At 49.5% G+C, this 18,238-nt stretch overlaps 2 protein-coding genes across 2 annotated transcripts in view; one reads left to right on the top strand and one right to left on the bottom strand.

The window, feature by feature from the left end:
• The window catches only part of VARS1 (valyl-tRNA synthetase 1), a 40,604-nt gene extending 33,575 nt beyond the window's left edge, over nt 1-7,029 (bottom strand). Inside the window, exons 1-3 of the mRNA XM_053379098.1 lie at nt 6,933-7,029; nt 1,983-2,342; nt 532-675 (exon numbers count right to left, since the gene is read on the bottom strand). Of these exons, the coding sequence (XP_053235073.1) occupies nt 532-675; nt 1,983-2,336 (498 nt within the window). The 5' untranslated portion in view covers nt 2,337-2,342; nt 6,933-7,029. The remainder of the gene's footprint in view (nt 1-531; nt 676-1,982; nt 2,343-6,932) is intronic.
• Nucleotides 7,030-9,504: 2,475 nt separating this feature from the next.
• LOC128409023 (zinc finger and SCAN domain-containing protein 30-like) lies at nt 9,505-15,201 on the top strand. Its single transcript, XM_053379187.1, has 4 exons — nt 9,505-9,718; nt 10,955-11,878; nt 12,308-12,437; nt 14,144-15,201. The coding sequence occupies exons 2-4, from the start codon at nt 11,105-11,107 to the stop codon at nt 15,037-15,039; spliced, it is 1,800 nt and encodes a 599-aa protein (XP_053235162.1). The 5' UTR covers nt 9,505-9,718; nt 10,955-11,104; the 3' UTR covers nt 15,040-15,201.
• Nucleotides 15,202-18,238: the final 3,037 nt, after the last annotated feature.

Genomic DNA, 18,238 nt, shown 5'->3' with positions numbered 1-18,238 from the left:
TTAAGGCAGAACATCTGCAGATGATGATAATAATAATAATTTATTATTTATACCCCACCCATCTGGCTGGGTTTCCCCAGCCACTCTAGGCTGTTCCCAATCGAGTGTTAAAAACAATACAGCAATAAATATTAAAAACTTCCCTAGACAGGGCTGCCTTCATATGTCTTTTAAAGATAAGATAGCTACTTATTTCCTTCACATCTGAAGGGAGGACGTTCCACAGGGTGGGCGCCACCACCGAGAAGGCCCTCTGCCTGCTTCCCTGTAACTTGGCTTCTCGCAGTGAGGGAACCGCCAGAAGGCCCTTGGCACTGGATCTCAGTGTCCGGGCTGAACGACGGGAGTGGAGACACTCCTTCAGGTATACAGGACCGAGGCCATTTAGGGCTTTAAAGGTCAGCACCAACAGAATGCAGAGCCACTGACTCCCTGCCCCAACAAAAGCAGAGTAGTAGAAACTGCTGCAAAATTATGCTACTGATGCCCCATTGGAGCAGAGGATGGGAGGGATACTGCAGGGAGACTCACATATTTATACGGCAGCAACAGAGAAGACGCAACCGTCACGTCGGCCAACGTCACGGCTTCGCCCACCAGGTATGTCCGCAGCTTCAAGTGGCCGTCCAACACCGCAAGGAGACTCTGGAGCTCTGCCACAGCACGGTCCGTCACCTGGGCAAGAGAAGAGTGTGTGGTCACACCCACAAACCACCGCCTCTCATGGTACAATGCTCAGAAGATACCTGTCGCCTGGACTCCTTGCAGGGCCTTTCTGCATAAGGGGTCCCTGAATTAAAGGTGACCCTCCCGCTCTGTTGAGGTACACTGGCACTACTCCCTGCCACTGTGTGCCTTCCGCCTTGAATGTGGTCTAGCTCACGAAATGCCCTTGCTCATGATTTGGGGGGGGGGTTAAAATCCAACAAAAACAATGAATGAAAAAGTGTTTAGGGTCTTGTTAAACACGCTGGTGCCATGACCTTTGGATCCTGCAAAAGTAGGAAAAGAAAACAGCACAGAGCAACGTGGGGCTCAGCTGCATAGTGTGCTTGCTTATTTATTTATTTGGCAAAATGTACCGTATTTTTCACTCTATAGGACGCACTTTTTCTCCTCCAAAAATTAAGGGGAAATGTGTGTGCGTCCTATGGAGCGAGTGCAGGCTCTTTGGCTTCAGTGATAGCAACGCGAAGTCTGGAGAGCGAGAGGGGTCGGTGCGCACCGACCCCTCTCGCTCTCCAGGCTTCAGGGATAGCTGCCTGAAGTCTTTGGAGCACAGCCCAAGTTCCCGCTGTGCTCCGCAGGCTTCAGGTTCCTTTTGCTGAGGCCAGGAGAGTCTTGCTCTCCCAGCTTCAGCAGAGAGGGAGAGCTGCACGGCGCCCCTTCAGCCAAGCGGGAGGAGAAATGGAAGGGGCTCCGTTTCTCCTGCCGCTTCGCTGAAGGGACGCTGAGCAGAGAGGGGGAGAATTTTTTTTTTCTTGTTCTCCCCCTCTAAAACAAGGTGCGTCCTATGGTCAGGTGCGTCCTATAGAGCAAAGAATACGGTATATAGCGCACAACTGCTAAAAGAAAATCCTTAGAGCAGATTGCGAAAAGAACAGAGCAATAAAATTATCAGTCAAAGCAGTTAAACACAACTATTTTAAACTTTCCCAAAAAAAAAAAATCAATGAAAAATTAGAAACCAGATTAAAACACAAGCCAGCATTATACATGCCTGGCTAGGCTGGTCTAAACAACAACGTTTTGGGCGGGTGCTGAAAAGCATACAGCACTTGTATGTATGTTTATGCTTTTCGTTTTGTTCATTTGTCTCAAATAAACGAGAGCTATTTCTCAGAGCTTTTTTTTTTTTTTTTACACTTCCTCCCCCGCCCTGCCCACTTTCTTCCTGGCTCACAGCTCACTCCATTAACCACTACGCTATGAGTTAGACACAGTACCCTACCCCGTCACAGCAGAGTTAGCCTGCCTCTCACCTCTTTGCTTTGCTTGGAGACCCCCAGCACAGAGAAAGCAGCTGCGGAGGCGGCAGGAGCGATCTCCAAGTCTGCGAAACTGACCCACTGCCGTACCAGGGCGCTGGCTTCTGGGCTCTGCCCTCTCATGGCATCTGGACACAGCAGGTAAGAAACAGCCGCTGCGCCAGAGACACGGACGCCCGCCTGCGTCTCCAGGGCTGGGAGTTTGGGCACAGAGAAGGAAGGATTCCCCAGCTCCTTGTCAGGAGGCAGAGCGACCACCCTGGGCTCGTGTCGGCCATAGCGGGCCGCAACCAGCACCCGCAGATTCTGGAAGTTATCCGGATGAGGGGAAAGGTACAGAGTTGGCATGACGACCTGGAAAGAAAGGGCAATGAAAGCGTTAAGAAGGAGGACGTTAAGAGCCCTCTTGGAAATACAACAGGGCTGTCGTGAAGAAGAGGGAGAAGACGTTCTCTGCTGCTGCAGAGGGCAAGACTAGAGCGAAGGAACTTATGCTACAGGAAGGTAGGTCAGAGATGGGCAGAGGGTAGTTTGGGGTTTCCTGCCAGATCTCTGGGTGATCTGAGGTAGACTGGTGAAGGTTTCCAACTCCTAACTGTTTAACAACAATTTAAGGACAAGATACAGTGGTACCTCGGGTTAAGAACTTACAGGTGAAACTCGGAAAATTAGAATATCGTGGAAAAGTTCATTTATTTCAGTAATTCAACTTGAAAGGTGAAACTAATATATGAGACATGGCTCCCCAAATCTATTTTCTGATGAGAGCAGCTTTTGCATCTCATTTGGAAACCAAGGACCCAGAATCTGGAGGAAGAATGGGGAGGCACACAATGCCAGATGCTTGAAGTCCAGTGTGAAGTTTCCACAGTCTGTGTTGATTTGGGGAGCCATGTCATCAGCTGGTATTGGTCCACTGTGCTTCATTAAGTCCAGGGTCAACACAGCCGTCTACCAGGAGATTTTGGAGTACTTCATGCTTCCTTCCGCAGACGAGCTTTATGGGGATGCTGACTTCATTTTCCAGAAGGACTTTGGCACCTGCCCACACTGCCAAAAGTACCAAAACCTGGTTCAATGCCCATGGGATTACTGTGCTTGATTGGTCAGCAAACTCGCCTGACCTGAACCCCATAGAGAATCTGTGGGGCACTGCCAAGAGAAAGATGAGAGACATGAGACCGAATAATGCAGAAGAGCTGAAGGCTGCTATTGAAGCTTCCTGGTCTTCCATAACACCTCAGCAGTGCCACAGGCTGATCGCATCCATGCCGCGCCGCATTGAGGCAGTAATTGATGCAAAAGGGGCCCAAACCAAGTACTGAGTACATATGCATGCTTCTACTTCTCAGAGGTCCAATATTGCTCCATTTGCAATCCTTGTTTTGCTGATTTCATTTAATATTCTAATTTTCTGAGATTGTTAATTTGGGGTTTTCATCAGCTGTACTCCATGATCATCACAATTATAACAAATAAAGGCTTGACATATCTCGCTTTGCATGTCATGAGTCTATCTCATATATTAGTTTCACCTTTTAAGTTGAATTGACTATGCTACGACTCAGTGGATTTGTAACTGGCTGACTGACCGAACCCAAAGGGTGCTCATCAATGGTTCCTCTTCATCCTGGAGAAGAGTGACTAGTGGGGTGCCACAGGGTTCTGTCTTGGGCCCGGTCTTATTCAACATCTTTATCAACGACTTGGATGATGGACTCAAGGGCATCCTGATCAAATTTGCAGATGACACCAAACTGGGAGGGGTGGCTAACACCCCAGAGGACAGGATCACACTTCAAAACGACCTTGACAGATTAGAGAACTGGGCCAAAACAAACAAGATGAATTTTAACAGGGAGAAATGTAAAGTATTGCACTTGGGCAAAAAAATGAGAGGCACAAATACAAGATGGGTGACACCTGGCTTGAGAGCAGTACATGTGAAAAGGATCTAGGAGTCTTGGTTGACCACAAACTTGACATGAGCCAACAGTGTGACGCGGCAGCTAAAAAAGCCAATGCAATTCTGGGCTGTATCAATAGGAGTATAGCATCTAGATCAAGGGAAGTAATAGTGCCACTGTATTCTGCTCTGGTCAGACCTCACCTGGAGTACTGTGTCCAGTTCTGGGCACCACAGTTCAAGAAGGACACTGACAAACTGGAACGTGTCCAGAGGAGGGCAACCAAAATGGTCAAAGGCCTGGAAACAATGCCTTATGAGGAACGGCTAAGGGAGCTGGGCATGTTTAGCCTGGAGAAGAGGAGGTTAAGGGGTGATATGATAGCCATGTTCAAATATATAAAAGGATGTCACATAGAGGAGGGAGAAAGGTTGTTTTCTGCTGCTCCAGAGAAGCGGACACGGAGCAATGGATCCAAACTACAAGAAAGAAGATTCCACCTAAACATTAGGAAGAACTTCCTGACAGTAAGAGCTGTTCGACAGTGGAATTTGCTGCCAAGGAGTGTGGTGGAGTCTCCTTCTTTGGAGGTCTTTAAGCAGAGGCTTGACAACCATATGTCAGGAGTGCTCTGATGGTGTTTCCTGCTTGGCAGGGGGTTGGACCCGATGGCCCTTGTGGTCTCTTCCAACTCTATGATTCCATGAATTACTGAAATAAATGAACTTTCCCACGATTTTCTAATTTTCTGAGTTTCACCTGTAATTCGTTCTGGAGGTCCGCTCTTAACCTGAAACTGTTCTTAACCTGAGGTACCACTTTAGCTAATGGGGCCTCCCACTGCTGCCGTGCTATTTCTGTTCTCATCCTGAAGCAAAGTTCTTAACTCGAGGTACCATTTTTGAGTTAGCGGAGTCTGTAACCTGAAGCATCTGTAATCCGAGGTACCACTGTACTGTTGAGATGGGGGCGGAGGAAGCTGAGGGAGGGGATAACCGGGAGTGGGGGGGGGGAGAGAAAGAACTCTGAGTTCAGCTCAATGCTGTCACATCAAACCAAATCCCTGAAATCAAAATTATTTTGCTTGAGGCTTCAGTTAGAAGATCTCAAGGTTCTAGCAGAAAACGAGGCCAGTACAGTAGTACCTCGGGTTACAGACGCTTCAGGTTACAGACGCTTCAGGTTACAGACTCCGTTAACCCAGAAATAGGGGTTAAGAACTTTGCCCCAGGATGAGAACAGAAATCACGCAGTGGCAGCAGGAGGCCCCATTACCTAAAGTGGTGCTTCAGGTTAAGAACAGTTTCAGATTAAGAACGGACCTCCGGAACGAATTAAGTTCTTAACCTGAGGTACCACTGTACTACAAACCTGATTTCTGTCCACCTGAGGTGATGCAATATGCAAACAAGGATTCATCGGTCTACTTACTTAGGGCAAATATACAAATGCCACAGATGGCTAGAAGAGACAGCTCTCTCCTCAGGATTTCCAACCTCCAATATGTTTGTCCGCAGAGTTAAGTATAAAAGGCCTTACAACTTTATGGGTCTTTTTAAAAAAAAAAAATCCACCACCATATGGAGGAGAGGAGTTTAAATTGGCAAGAGACCTGGTCTCCAATTCACCTTCAAACTCTTTCTATGTCATGGGAAGCCTGCCTTTCAGCAATTTCATCCCTGTTGTAAACTGGCCTTATTACTATTGCTATTCCCCAGTCCCCACCCTGAGAACTCAGGAGTCCTGGCTCCCAGATCTGCCTCTCTCAGCTCTCCCTCAGGCACTGGGGTGGGGGAACAGGTTCAAACAGCAGTTGGGTGAAAAAGCCATGTGCAATTTGAAGTATAGGCAAGTATCCGGTTTTATTTTAAACTATTTCGACTTCACAAGCTCCGAGGACTTGTTACCATGACATGTCAAAAATCCAAATAAATTAATTCACGTAAGTACAAAGGGACCTTATTCTGCTGGCATGAGGCAAAGGATGTTAAATCTGCATCCCGCCAGCTCAATACAGTGGTACCAATACAGTGGTACCTCAGGTTAAGTTCCGGAGGTCCATTCTTAACCTGAAATTGTTCTTAACCTGAAGCACCACTTTAGGTAATGGGGCCTCCTGCTGCCACCGCACCACCGGAGCACAATTTCTGTTCTCATCCTGAAGCAAAGTTCTTAAACTGAGGTAATCTTTCTGGGTTAGCGGAGTCTGTAACCTGAAGCATATGTAACCCGAGGTACCACTGTACGAATCATCAAACAACAGACCTCGGAGTTTACATCGGAAATACAACAAGTTATCTGCATGTGAACTGGGGTGGGGGACAGATGAGAAAAAGAACTAACTGTTTAAATCTGGACTTGGGCTCAGGTTTTTATTTAATAAGCTGAGGGTGGGAGAGAAAGAGAGACCGGCTGATTGACGAAATTAAAACTAAAGTGAGGAGCAGGTAGTAAACTACTCTGGGATGGGATAATGACCTAAGAAGCTGCCTTATATTGAGGCAGGCCATCGGGTCCATATAGCTCTAGTACTGAAATGAGGTTGAATTTTAATGTTGTATTTTAATCTTGTTTTTTAAGCTGTATTTCAATCGTTTTTATATTTGGTGTTAGCCGCCCTGAGCCCGGTCTTGGCTGGGGAGGGGGGAGGGGTATAAATGAAATTTATTTTTATTTATTATTATTACTGCCTTACACTGACTCTGGGAGAGGGCAGGGAAGTGACTGGCGGCGGGGTCTTGGCAGCAGCCGGCAGCTTTGGATCGCGGGAGGAAATCCATGAGCAATTTTGTGGGTTCTTTGGTAGGAAACCAGAAACTGCAGTAAACTTGGAGTCGAAACTCCCAGGTTTTGCTGGAGACAAATGGGGCGCTAGAGGGGGGGTGGGAAGGGGTTGGACTGCGAATCTGCAATAAGTCTCTCTCCGGCAATGAATGAAGTGCTTGGGGGGTCTTTTTCTCGGGGTGGGGGTGGGGGAACCCCCCATGGCAGGACTCCTGGGTTCAGGGGAAGGGAGGGGGCGGGGTCCTCCTCTTACCTGCAAGTCCAGCCGGTTGCAGCTTCTCCCCCCCACGTGCTACTTTCCCAATGCGGAAGGACCCCGCCTGTAGCCGTCTGCTGCAACGCCTGCGTCACCGCCACCCATTTGCAGCGCATGGCACTTGTAGAGTTGGAAGGGACCCGAGGGTCATCTAGTCCAACCCCGTGCAATGCAGGAATATACCCATGCTTAGAAGACATCTGAAGGCAGCCCTGTTTAGGGAAGTTTTTAATGTGTGACATTTTAATGTTTTTTTAATCTTTGTTGGAAGCCGCCCAGAGTGGCTGGGGAAACCCAGCCAGCTGGGCGGGGTACAAATAAATTATTATTATTATTATTATTATTATTATTATTATTATTATTATTATTATTATTATTTTAAAATCCCAACTGGTGGCTTCCTTCCTTTCTTCCTTTTAAGAAAACAAGGAGAAGCGTTATGCACCTCTGCCCCCTTCCACTTGTTAGGATCTGAGGGCCTGGACTCCGGTCTCCCTTGCCTAGTTCAGCACCTCGACCCCTGCATATTGCCCTGCAATAAATATTCTGAAATCCCTGCAAGAACGCTATTGATTGACTCCTTTGTTCGTTTCATAAAAATTCCCGCACTTTATAACGCATGTGAAAAGAAATACTAAAACACATTAAAGCTACCTCAACCATTAAGTATCTGGGTAGGCTCCTAAAACAGGAATATTTTCAGAAAGGGGTGTGGCGAAGGCGCGCCTGCTTGGTCTCAAGGTGCAGGGAGTTCCGCAGGTGCTGCCACAGGAAATGATGGTGTTCCTCCTACGAAGGATTAACATTCTATGTCCTTTTAAATGTCTTTGTGGGGTGTGCGGGTGGGGGAGGGTTATGGGCTTCATTTGTTCTTGTTTATATTATGTCCTTTGTGGTCGTATTCTGTATTTTTATGCTGCTAAACACCCCACCCCCGAGATCTTCAGATGGAGGGTGGTATACAGTACTGAGTAAATAAGTAAATGAATCAGTGAATGTGGAAAGAGCAGTAGTAGTGCCACTATCTTTATTAGGCCAGCATAAAAGTCACAGAATAGTGTGCAAGTTTTTTTTAAGTTCTCCAGAACTCTTCGTCAAGCTAAATGATTTGGTGGTGGGGGTGGAGGGGAATGGGGGGGGCGGGGAGTCGTGGAAGGAGAAATGTTGATTGTTGAGTCTTAAGTTGTGGGGTGTTTTGAGGGGGCAGCAGAGGAGGGCTTTGTTAGGCTGGGCAGGGTGATGATCCTGGGCATGGTCCACGCAGAAGCTAAATTACAAGGAGTTAAGGCGAGATATTCCTTTTATTTATTTATTTATTTAATTTTGCTTTATTAGTTTCAACAGCAAAAAAACCAATCAACAAAAAAACACTTTAACACAATACATCTAAACATAATAATGGCCTAATACATATACATATACTGTATATTCCTAATATTGTATATTCCTAATAAAGACTTCTTCTGCTTTAAAGCATTGCTCGCCAGATGCAGCTGTGTGGACGACACACGGATATATGGGGCACTATTTCCCCCTATAGAGCATTCTGATCTGTTTTTAGCATTTAAACTTTTGTATGTTTTTACTTTCTTGGGCTCCATGATCACTGCAGATGGTGACAGCAGCCACGAAATTAAAAGACGCCTGCTTCTTGGGAGAAGGGCAATGACAGGCCTAGACAGCATCTTGAGAAGTAGAGACGTCACCTTGCCAACAAAGGTCCGTATAGTTAAAGCCATGGTTTTTCCAGTAGTGATGTATGGAAGTGAGAGCTGGACCATAAAGAAGGCTGATCGCCGAAGAATTGATGCTTTTGAATTATGGTGCTGGAGAAGACTCTTGAGAGTCCCATGGACTGCAAGAAGATCAAACCTATCCATTCTGAAGGAAATCAGCCCTGAGTGCTCACTGGAAGGACAGATCGTGAAGCTGAGGCTCCAATACTTTGGCCACCTCATGAGAAGAGAAGACTCCCTGGAAAAGACCCTGATCTTGGGATAGATGGAGGGTACAAGGAGAAGGGGACGACAGAGGATGAGATGGTTGGACAGTGTTCTCGAAAGCTACCAGCATGACTTTGACCAAACTGCGGGAGGCAGTGGAAGACAGGAGTGCCTGGCGTGCTCTGGTCCATGGGGTCACGAAGAGTCGGACACGACTAAACGACTAAACAAGAACAACAACAATGTTTTTAATGCAGGGTTGCGTGTTTATTGCTTTATCTTTTTTGAAAACCTTGCTGAGGGTTGCTGCTTTATTTCTTTCTTTGTTTGCTTAAGCGGTGCATAAATGTTATGAAGCAAATAAATAAATAAATAGACATCCTGTATTGCAACCGGCTTGCATCACACCTGTTTTTACACAGGCAGTTCCGTGGCCAACCCTCGGTGGAAAAGGACCCTAAAGCCAGACTTCCGCCTCCCGATTCTTATAGAGCAACACGTTGCTCACAACAGCCCGGTGGAAGGCGCAGTGTAGAGTGACATATAGCGCGCACTTCCGGTAGAGCCGCTTTTACCTGTTAACGAGGCTACGTAGTGGGAAACAGGACCGGAAGTACCTATTAAGGACAGCTGGTGATGCCACGGCTGAGAAAGGGAGCCGCGAACGTAGAACTAGAAAAATGCAAAGCGGTACACGCGGGTAGGCAGTTAGGCTGCCTTAGGTTAGAGGCTGCAGTTTTTCCAAGTCGAGCGGTGGAGCGCCCCCTCCTGGCGGGAGGGCCGCTAGTGCCACTCGGATGCCCCGGGAACGCGGGCTGCAGGGCAGCCGTCGGCTGAGAAGTACGTCGCCTCCGCCTTTCCCCTTGTTTCCAGCTGCCTCCCCTTGCAGCTTGGTGCCCCTTTTTGCAATGCCCCGGGAATGGCGACCCTGCAGCGCCCACCCCACCTCTCCCAAGGATGCTGTTGGTTCCCACCAGCCCCGGCCAAGGATGCAAGTTGGCGTCTAGCAAACACCTGGAGGGAGACCGCGGACCCGCCATCCTCCCCGCCTTGCCGGGTGGTCCTTCCTGAGGGTCAGGCGGACAAAAGCCCTCGTCCCCAAGCAGCCCCGGTGGCGCAGCAGGAGGCGGAGGCTTGTGGAAAGTGACTTGCTGGCCCTTCCGCCGGCCGTGGGAAAATCTTCCGCCACCGTGGGAAAATGGGCTTTGAATTTCCCACGCGCACTGGATGATGGATCTTTACAGCTTGGGGGTTTGGGGGCGGGGGGGATCTGGCGGGTTGAATCGAGGCGGGCAGAAAACCGGGTCTGGGGTAGCGCAAGATGAGCAGAAAGCAGGGAAGCCTTTGGCCTTTCAGATGGTGTTGGGAGCCCATGTTCTTGGTCAAACGTCTTGGTTCTAGACTATAGCAAGGCTTTGGGACAGGAGGCAGGGGCGGCCTGCGAAAGGTACACACACACACACACACACACACACCGTAGGGTAAGACCTGCAGTCTTGCTCAACGCAATGAATGGCCTCATCACTTCTAGTGTGACCATCTCCACTCCTGAGTTTCTCAAACTTGAGCCTCCAACTTTTGGACTACAACTCCCATTATCTCTGACCCCAACCACTGGTCCTGCTAGCTAGAGATGTTGTAGTCCAACAGCAGCTGGGGAGACCCAAGTTTGGGAAACGATGTCCGAAGCCTTGACCCTGGGACTGGGAATCATCCCTGCAACTCCAATGCTTGGCGTGACATAAACAATGAAACCTGTGTGTCTTCCCTCAAAGGGCAGAGCTGGGTTGACTGCAAATTCCAGTGGCTTACCAAGGCTCCTCAACATGTGTGGACCCTGGCCAAAAAACAAGGCGCTAGTTCTGGTTTTTGTTTTGCTGGGCACACCTCTTTTGCTGAAGTTATACTGTTCCATTTTGAACTGTTTTATTATTGCATTAATTTTATCTGTTTTCATAGTTGTATATATAGTCTGTTGCTCTAGCCCACTCATGGGGACTTGTGGTGAAGCATGGGTAATAAGTTTCATAAATATATGTAATCTAATTTTAGGCAATTGTCCCATCTTTCCCTCAGGGAACAGCCCCTCTCCTCAGCCTAGGAATATTGCATTCCACCTGCGACGATTAATAAGGGTGAGAAACCCACCCATCATCTCATCAAGCCTGTTCATCTTAACTAGGAGCGCCAGTTAAGTTCCCCACCTCCATCCTTTGAGGGGACAAAATGGCTGCTGAAAAGGTAGATGTATCAGGGCTGCCTCTGCTGCTCCAAGCAAGGATTGAGCAAGGATTGAAAATGGAGGAACCGGAGCTTGCAGACCCTGGGACAAGGAATGGTGCGGAAAACAGCCCTTGTGCCGTCCGTGTGGAGAGTTGTGGGGATTTCAAGGAAATAACCATTTTGGATGAGATGAAGCAGGAACCTCCTAAGCAGCTGCAGGAGTGCTGGGAGGCTCAGCTACAGGAATTTATCGAAAGGGTCGAGTTGCCCTGTTCAGAATGGAAACACCCACAATTGCCGGGGGCCGCACCAGCTGATACTAAGGCTTTTCTGTCCACCTCTGAAGGAGCAGCCCACGCCATTGACGAGCCTGGAGCTGCGGGGCGGTTATCCCAGTTCCTGCCAGGCCTTGGCAAAGATGCCAAACAGTCAGACAAAGCCGAGGCAAATAGCATGAGGGTGAAAGAGGAAGACTTGGAGGAGGGGGACTCCGCCATCTTGGACGCAGAGGCGAAGCGACGACGCTTCAGGCGGTTCGACTATCTGGAGGCTGATGGCCCCCGAGAGGCTTGCGGGCAGCTCTGGCAGCTTTGCCGCCAGTGGCTGAAGCCAGAAAGGCACACGAAGGAGCAGATCCTGGAGCTGGTGATCCTGGAGCAGTTTCTGTCTATCCTGCCCCAAGAACTCCAGAAATGGGTGAGGGATGGTGCACCACAAACCTGTTCCCAAGCCATGTCCCTGGCAGAGGATTTCCTGAGGCGGCAGCAGGACATTCAGGTGAGAGAGCCAGATGCTGGTTATTGAGAAACAAATAATAATAATAATACTTTATTATTTATACCCGGCCCATCTGGCTGGGCCTCCCCAGCCACTCTGGGCGGCTTCCAATAGAACATTAAAATACAATAACCTATTAAACATTAAAAGCTTCCTTAAACAAGGCTGCCTTCAGGTGTCTTCTAAAAGTCTGGTAATTGTTTTTCTCTTTGACATCTGGTGGGAGGGTGTTCCACAGGAAGGTGCCTCTACCGAGAAGGCCCTCTGCCTGGTTCCCTGTAACTTGGCTTCTCGCAGCGAGGGAACCGCCAGAAGGCCCTCAGCACTGGACCTCAGTGTCTGGGCAAAACGATGGGGGTGGAAGCAAAATCCCTGCTCAGGTTTAGACTTTACCCCATGCCTTCAGTTGGGTCTCCTTGGCTTTTTCAGGGACCAGGGCCATTCAAGGTGGCAGCCATACATTGCGCAGAGGCAGAGAGTGACGGTCCATCGGATGCCTGGCAGAAACCACCCTGCAGAGAACTCAGCCAGAAGGTTGATGGTGATGCCAGCTCCCCAGGTGAGGAATTATTGTGACTGGGTCAGCGGATTATCTCGAGTTCTCGAAACGAGCTACAGTTTAGGTTGTCCTTCAGTTCTCGGTGTCTCTGATTCCTGGCTGCTCCTCTAAATCCGTGCGGCTTGAGTGAAAGTGGCACGAGCTTCTTCACAACGTTTTCAATCAAGGCGTTTAAAAGAAATATGGAAACCGCCATTCCGAAAGTGTTTGCGCGACGTATTTGTACGTCTGATTCCAGGCGGTGAGCAGAAAAACAGGGCATCTAATGACACAGACGGGAAGTAGTGGAAGTGATAAAGTGCAAGCAAAAAGCGAGGACCTCTAAACCAGGCGTTACATTTGGCCCTTGGGCACAAACTGTTGTTTTTTGAGTGCTGCGGGGGCTCCCTTTTCTGGTAATTCATCTTCCCCTTCCTCCAGATTAGCCCCCCACCTGCAGAAAGACAAAAGGCCTATGCATGCACACATAGTCCGCTTTTTCAAGGGATTATGGGTAAAAGCTGGATCCAGGGGGGTTGTATCCAATGCTACTTCTACACCGAGTAGACCCATTGAAATTAATACACATCACTGACTTAGGCAGCAAGCAGGTGGACACATAACCAAGGAGGAGAATTCAAGTTGGAAGGAACATCACTTTGGAAAGGGTGTCCCACATGAAAGCTGTGTAGTTGTTTTCTTTCATTGTAGTGCAGGGGCAAATAATAATAATGTCAGGCGCCAGAGAATCCAACCCCCCATTGTGGGTTGCCAGGAATGGATAAGAAAAGGAAGTACAGTGCTACCTCGGGTTACATACGCTTCAGGTTACATATCCTTCAGGTTACAGACTCCGCTAACCCAGAAATAGTGCTTCAGGTTAAGTATGGACCTCCGGAACGAATTAAGTACTTAACCAGAGGTACCACTGTAAGGTAAAAGTAAAGGACGCCTGACCGTTAAGTCCAGTCGCAGACAACTCCGGGGTTGCAGCACTCATCTCGCTTTGCAGGGCGAGGGAGCCGGTGTTTGTCCACAGACAGATTTTCTGAGTCATGTGGCCAGCATGACTAAGCTGCTTCTGGCGCAACCGAACACCAAAACCAGAGCAGTGCACGGAAACGCCGTTTACCTTCCCACCAGAGCGGTACCTATTTATCTACTTTGACGTGCTTTCGAACTGCTAGGTTGACAGGAGCTGGGACCGAGCAATGGTCCCAAGAGGCTGAGTGGTTTAGACCACAGCGCCACTTGCGTCCCTGTAGGAAAATGAAAGTTTTCACCAATGCTTTTTATTCAATATTCACAGAGAGAGGCTTAGAAATGCAGCCTCTCAAAATAACGGTGTTGCTCCGAGTGAAACCCCAGCCCCTCTGTCCCTCCCACTTCCTCATGAGTCATCACTACAGGTGCTGAAAAGTGCCTTTTGCCTTTGAGCTCTCTTCTCTCCTGCTTTCAATGCCCGCCAGGTTCTGAGAGAATGCTTTCTAAAGAGACTGAGTCCATCTTCTTCTTCCTCTTTTTCCTCCTACTCTCCCATTATTTCCCAGCTTTCCCCCCTCATCTTCCTCTGAGCTGTGACCTCCCTCAAACCCCTGTTGTAATTCTGAACAGTCTTCTTCTTCTCCGGAAGAGTCAGGCTGAGGAGGGCGGTCTCCATCACTCCTCCTCTGCCCAGTCCCTGACAAACAATAACCTTCACGTTACAAACTCTCTCCCGATTCTAGGAGAAGATAGGCAGCGTCATGCAGAGGAGCGAAACCAGACAGAGCACCCTGAGGATAAAGAACCACGTCGCAAGTTGCCAGGAAGAGGCCAAAGAAATGTTTCCTGCGGCCTCGATCAGGAAGCAACATTTGCACAACGGCAAGAAAGCTGCTCAGAGGAGGCAGAGGGCAGTCGCCTTCGTGGCGGACACCCAGAGCATGAAATCTCCCAGCCAGAAGGGAAGCGGTGCGCGTGCACTTTCTGCGGGAAAAGCTTCAGCCAGAGGTCGACTCTCACCATCCACGAAAGGACCCACACAGGGGAGAAGCCCTTCGAGTGCCCGGCTTGTGGGAAAGGCTTCAGCCACCGCTCAAACCTCATCGCCCACAGAACGGTCCACACGGGAGGCAGGCCGTACGGATGCCCCGACTGCGGGGACGCCTTCCGCCACAGGTCGCACCTCATCGCGCACAGGAGGACCCACACGGGCGAGAGGCCCCACAAGTGCTCCGACTGCGGGAAGAGCTTTGGCCAGAGGTCGACGCTCACGGTGCACGAGCGGACGCACACGGGGGAGAAGCCGTACCGGTGTGCCGACTGCGGGAAAAGCTTCAGCCAGAGGTCCATCCTGATCGCGCACGCCAGGACCCACACGGGCGAGAGACCCTTCAAGTGCTCCGACTGCGGGAAGGGCTTCAAGCAGGTCTCGGCGCTGACGGCGCATGCCCGCAGCCACACCGGGGAGAGGCCGTACCACTGCCCGGACTGCGGGAAAAGCTTTGCGCGCAGCTCACTGCTCGCCAAGCACAGGAGGACTCATACGGGAGAAAAGCCCTACGCCTGTGCGCACTGCGGGAAATGCTTCCGTCAGCGGTCGCAGCTGGTTAGCCATGAGAGGACCCATGCCAGCGCTTAAGAGTATGGAGGGTGCGTGAGCACATTGGGGGAACCCGGAAAAGGAGAGCTGGCCAACGTTTTTAGCAAAAAACCAAGCCTAGAGTACGGGCGGCGGGGCTGGGGGGGACCTTTTGCCCTCCATGTGATAGGAACAGGCCAGCAATAAATCACACTGAGCAACTGGGAGTTAACCCTTCATTAGCAAAAACAGGAAATGTCGGTCCTCATAAAGACAACAACTCATCTCCAGCAGGGTTTGCTCCAAGCATTTGCCGAGACTGAAGGTCCCTGTCAGATGTCTGTTGCGGTTGCTCAAGAGTAACCAGGCAGGACTCCAACCTGTCTTTATTTTGGTGCAAACTATCTACAGTGGCGCGGGTGGCGCTGTGGGTTAAACCACTGAGCCTTGGGCTTGCTGATCAGAAGGTAGGCGGTTCGAATCCCCACAACGGGGTGAGCTCCCATTGTTCGGTCCCTGCTCCTGCCAACCTAGCATTTCGAAAGCACGTCATAGTGCAAGTAGATCAATAGGTACCGCTCTGGCGGGAAGGTAAACGGCATTTCCGTGCGCTGTTCTGGTTCGCCAGAAGCGGCTTAGTCATGCTGGCCACATGACCCAGAAGCTGTACGCCGGCTCCCTCAGCCAATAAAGCAAGAAGAGCGCCGCAACCCCAAAGTCGGTCACGACTGGACCTAATGGTCAGGGGTCCCTTTACCTTTGCCTTTATTTACAGTGAAGAGTGTCATAAGTTCATGTCTGGCTCAATTGCTAGCAGAATCCGGGAGTGGTCTTTTATTGTACCTCCCCCAACATAAAAGTTTCGTTACTCCCAACCTTCTCCTCCCCTCTTTGCGTCTTAGGCTACTGCGCAGAATGGGCGATGGCAAGGGCGTGTTTCCCTCCTGTCCGGCTTGCCCAGCAGCGGTGTTAAGGCTCCCACCAGCATCCTCTGGTCCTTGCACCTCTTCTCCACTGGAGGTGGGGCTTTCCTCCTCCCCGGAAGAGGAACTGCTTCGCAAGATTTTCAGAGGCTACCTGTAACACAACTGCCCTTCTATTTCTCGCTTCTGAGCCAGTGGCAGTTCCCTGACAGTCCCTGTCTCCCCACAGTTGCCCCCTCCTCTCTAGGGTTTCCCCCAAGCAATCTTGAGACTGCGCCTCCGTGAAGCTAACCCCTCCTCCACCCTCTTCATGCCTCTGCTGGTTCTGGGAGACCAGGGGTGAGGGGAGCTTGTTGTACCAGGAGGGGGAGACACCTGTGGCTCTTTGCCAACCAGACACATCTCTGCCGCTTGACCTCCCTCCTCTTCTGGTTCAGCTTCTGCCTCCGATTCTGGACCTCTGACATGGACTCTCCCCAGTTCACCAAGTTGTTACCTCTTCAGCTTCAGACACCTCCTCCTCCCAGTCTTCTCCCTCTGACCACTCACCATTGTCCCACCACCTCTACCCTGGCACTGAGTCTTCTTCCTTTGGGGGTTCCCCAAGCTGGTGTCCCCCGCTGTTCCTCTGTATCCAACCAGTCTGTGACATCATGTTTGTCAGGGCTGATGGGACATAGCAGCCAGCAACATCTGGAGGGCCAAAGGTTCCCTACATCTGCCCTATGGTTTTACAAACACCCCCGGAATGCTCTAGTTCAGGCTTCCTCAACTCAACTACAATTCCCATCATCCCTGACCACTGGTCCTGCTAGCTATGGATCATGGGAGTTGTAGGCCAAAAACATCTGGAGGGCCGAGGTTGAGGAAGCCTGCTGTAGTTCAAACGTTAATAAATCGGCAAATCTCCAAAGCTGGTTTTTATGTTCCTTATTACATGCAGAGGATCAGCAGGGTGTGTGTTGTAAGTTGCCCAACTTTTTTTTTGCAGCCTTCAAAAACTCCACAAAATAAGCTAACAAGGAGGAATATGGGAATGCCTTGGGAAGGTCACAGCACAAGGCCATTGAGTGCAGTATCTAAACCAACCTGAGTTTGCAAAGCAGGATGTGGCGATGATGAACAGGAAGGGATTGTTCTTCTTTGGCGAAGGGTTGGAGTTCAGCAGCAGAATATCTGCCACACATGCAGAACTTTCAATTCCCAGCTACTCCAGTTAGTAGTAGGGGAGACCTGGAATTCTGGAAAGTTGCTGCTAAGTTAGGAAAACCTACCAATGATTTGCCAGTTATTTGACTCTGCATAAGGCAGGTTCCTAAGAGATGGTTTTCCCTAAAGCTGGATTCCCTGCACAGTAGAATCTTCCATTCTTGGAAGTCCTGGCTGTGTCTTATTCTGCATATGTAATCTAGAAACCAAACAAAGCAGCACACAGGATATATGGTGTCATTTGGACTTCTGCAATGCGCTCTATGTGGGGCTACCTTTGAAGGTGACCCGGAAACTACAACTAATCCAGAATGCGGCAGCTAGACTGGTGACTGGGAGTGGCCGCCGAGACCACATAACACCGGTCCTGAAAGACCTACACTGGCTCCCAGTAAGTTTCCGAGCACAATTCAAAGTGTTGGTGCTGACCTTTAAAGCCCTAAACAGCCTCGGCCCAGTATACCTGAAGGAGCATCTCCACCCCCACTGTTGTAACCGGACACTGAGGTCCAGCTCCGAGGGCCTTCTGGCAGTTCCCTCACTGCGAGGTTACAGAGAACCAGGCAGAGGGCCTTCTCGGTAGTGGCGCCCACCCTGTGGAATGCCCTCCCACCAGACAAAGAGAACAACTACTACCAGATTTTTAGAAGACATCTGAAGGCAGCCCTGTTTAGGGAAGCTTTTAATGTTTGATGCATTACTGTATTTTAATATTTTGTTGAAAGCCACCCACAGTAGCTGGGGAAGCCCAGCCAGATGGGCGGGGTATAAATAAATTATTTATTTTTATTATTATTATTAATATTATTATTATAGAATGCTGACAAACAGGCTTCCTTCTCACACAGTTGCTTTAAGTCAAGGGATAGGAGGGTGGTGCAGCGGCAGTCAGGTTACATAAACACAGGAAACACATTAAGATATAAATGTGCGTTATTTGCCTGGCTTTCACTGGTAGAAAGAACTTGCATACTTGCAAAACGCATGATGAATTTATTGGTGCGATTATGTGAAAGCAAGGTGTTCTAGCCATCATTGCACGAAGACGGATTTGGAAAAAGTAAGGGGCAGAGCAGTCCTAAAAGCCGACAATCCAAAGTTGGGCTGCAGGGCATGGAAAATTAAGT

Source organism: Podarcis raffonei, chromosome 2 (assembly GCF_027172205.1).
Source record: "Podarcis raffonei isolate rPodRaf1 chromosome 2, rPodRaf1.pri, whole genome shotgun sequence".
Lineage (NCBI taxonomy): Eukaryota > Metazoa > Chordata > Lepidosauria > Squamata > Lacertidae > Podarcis > Podarcis raffonei.
Note: the sequence above shows the minus strand (reverse complement) of the source record. Positions and strands in the feature narration are given on the sequence as shown.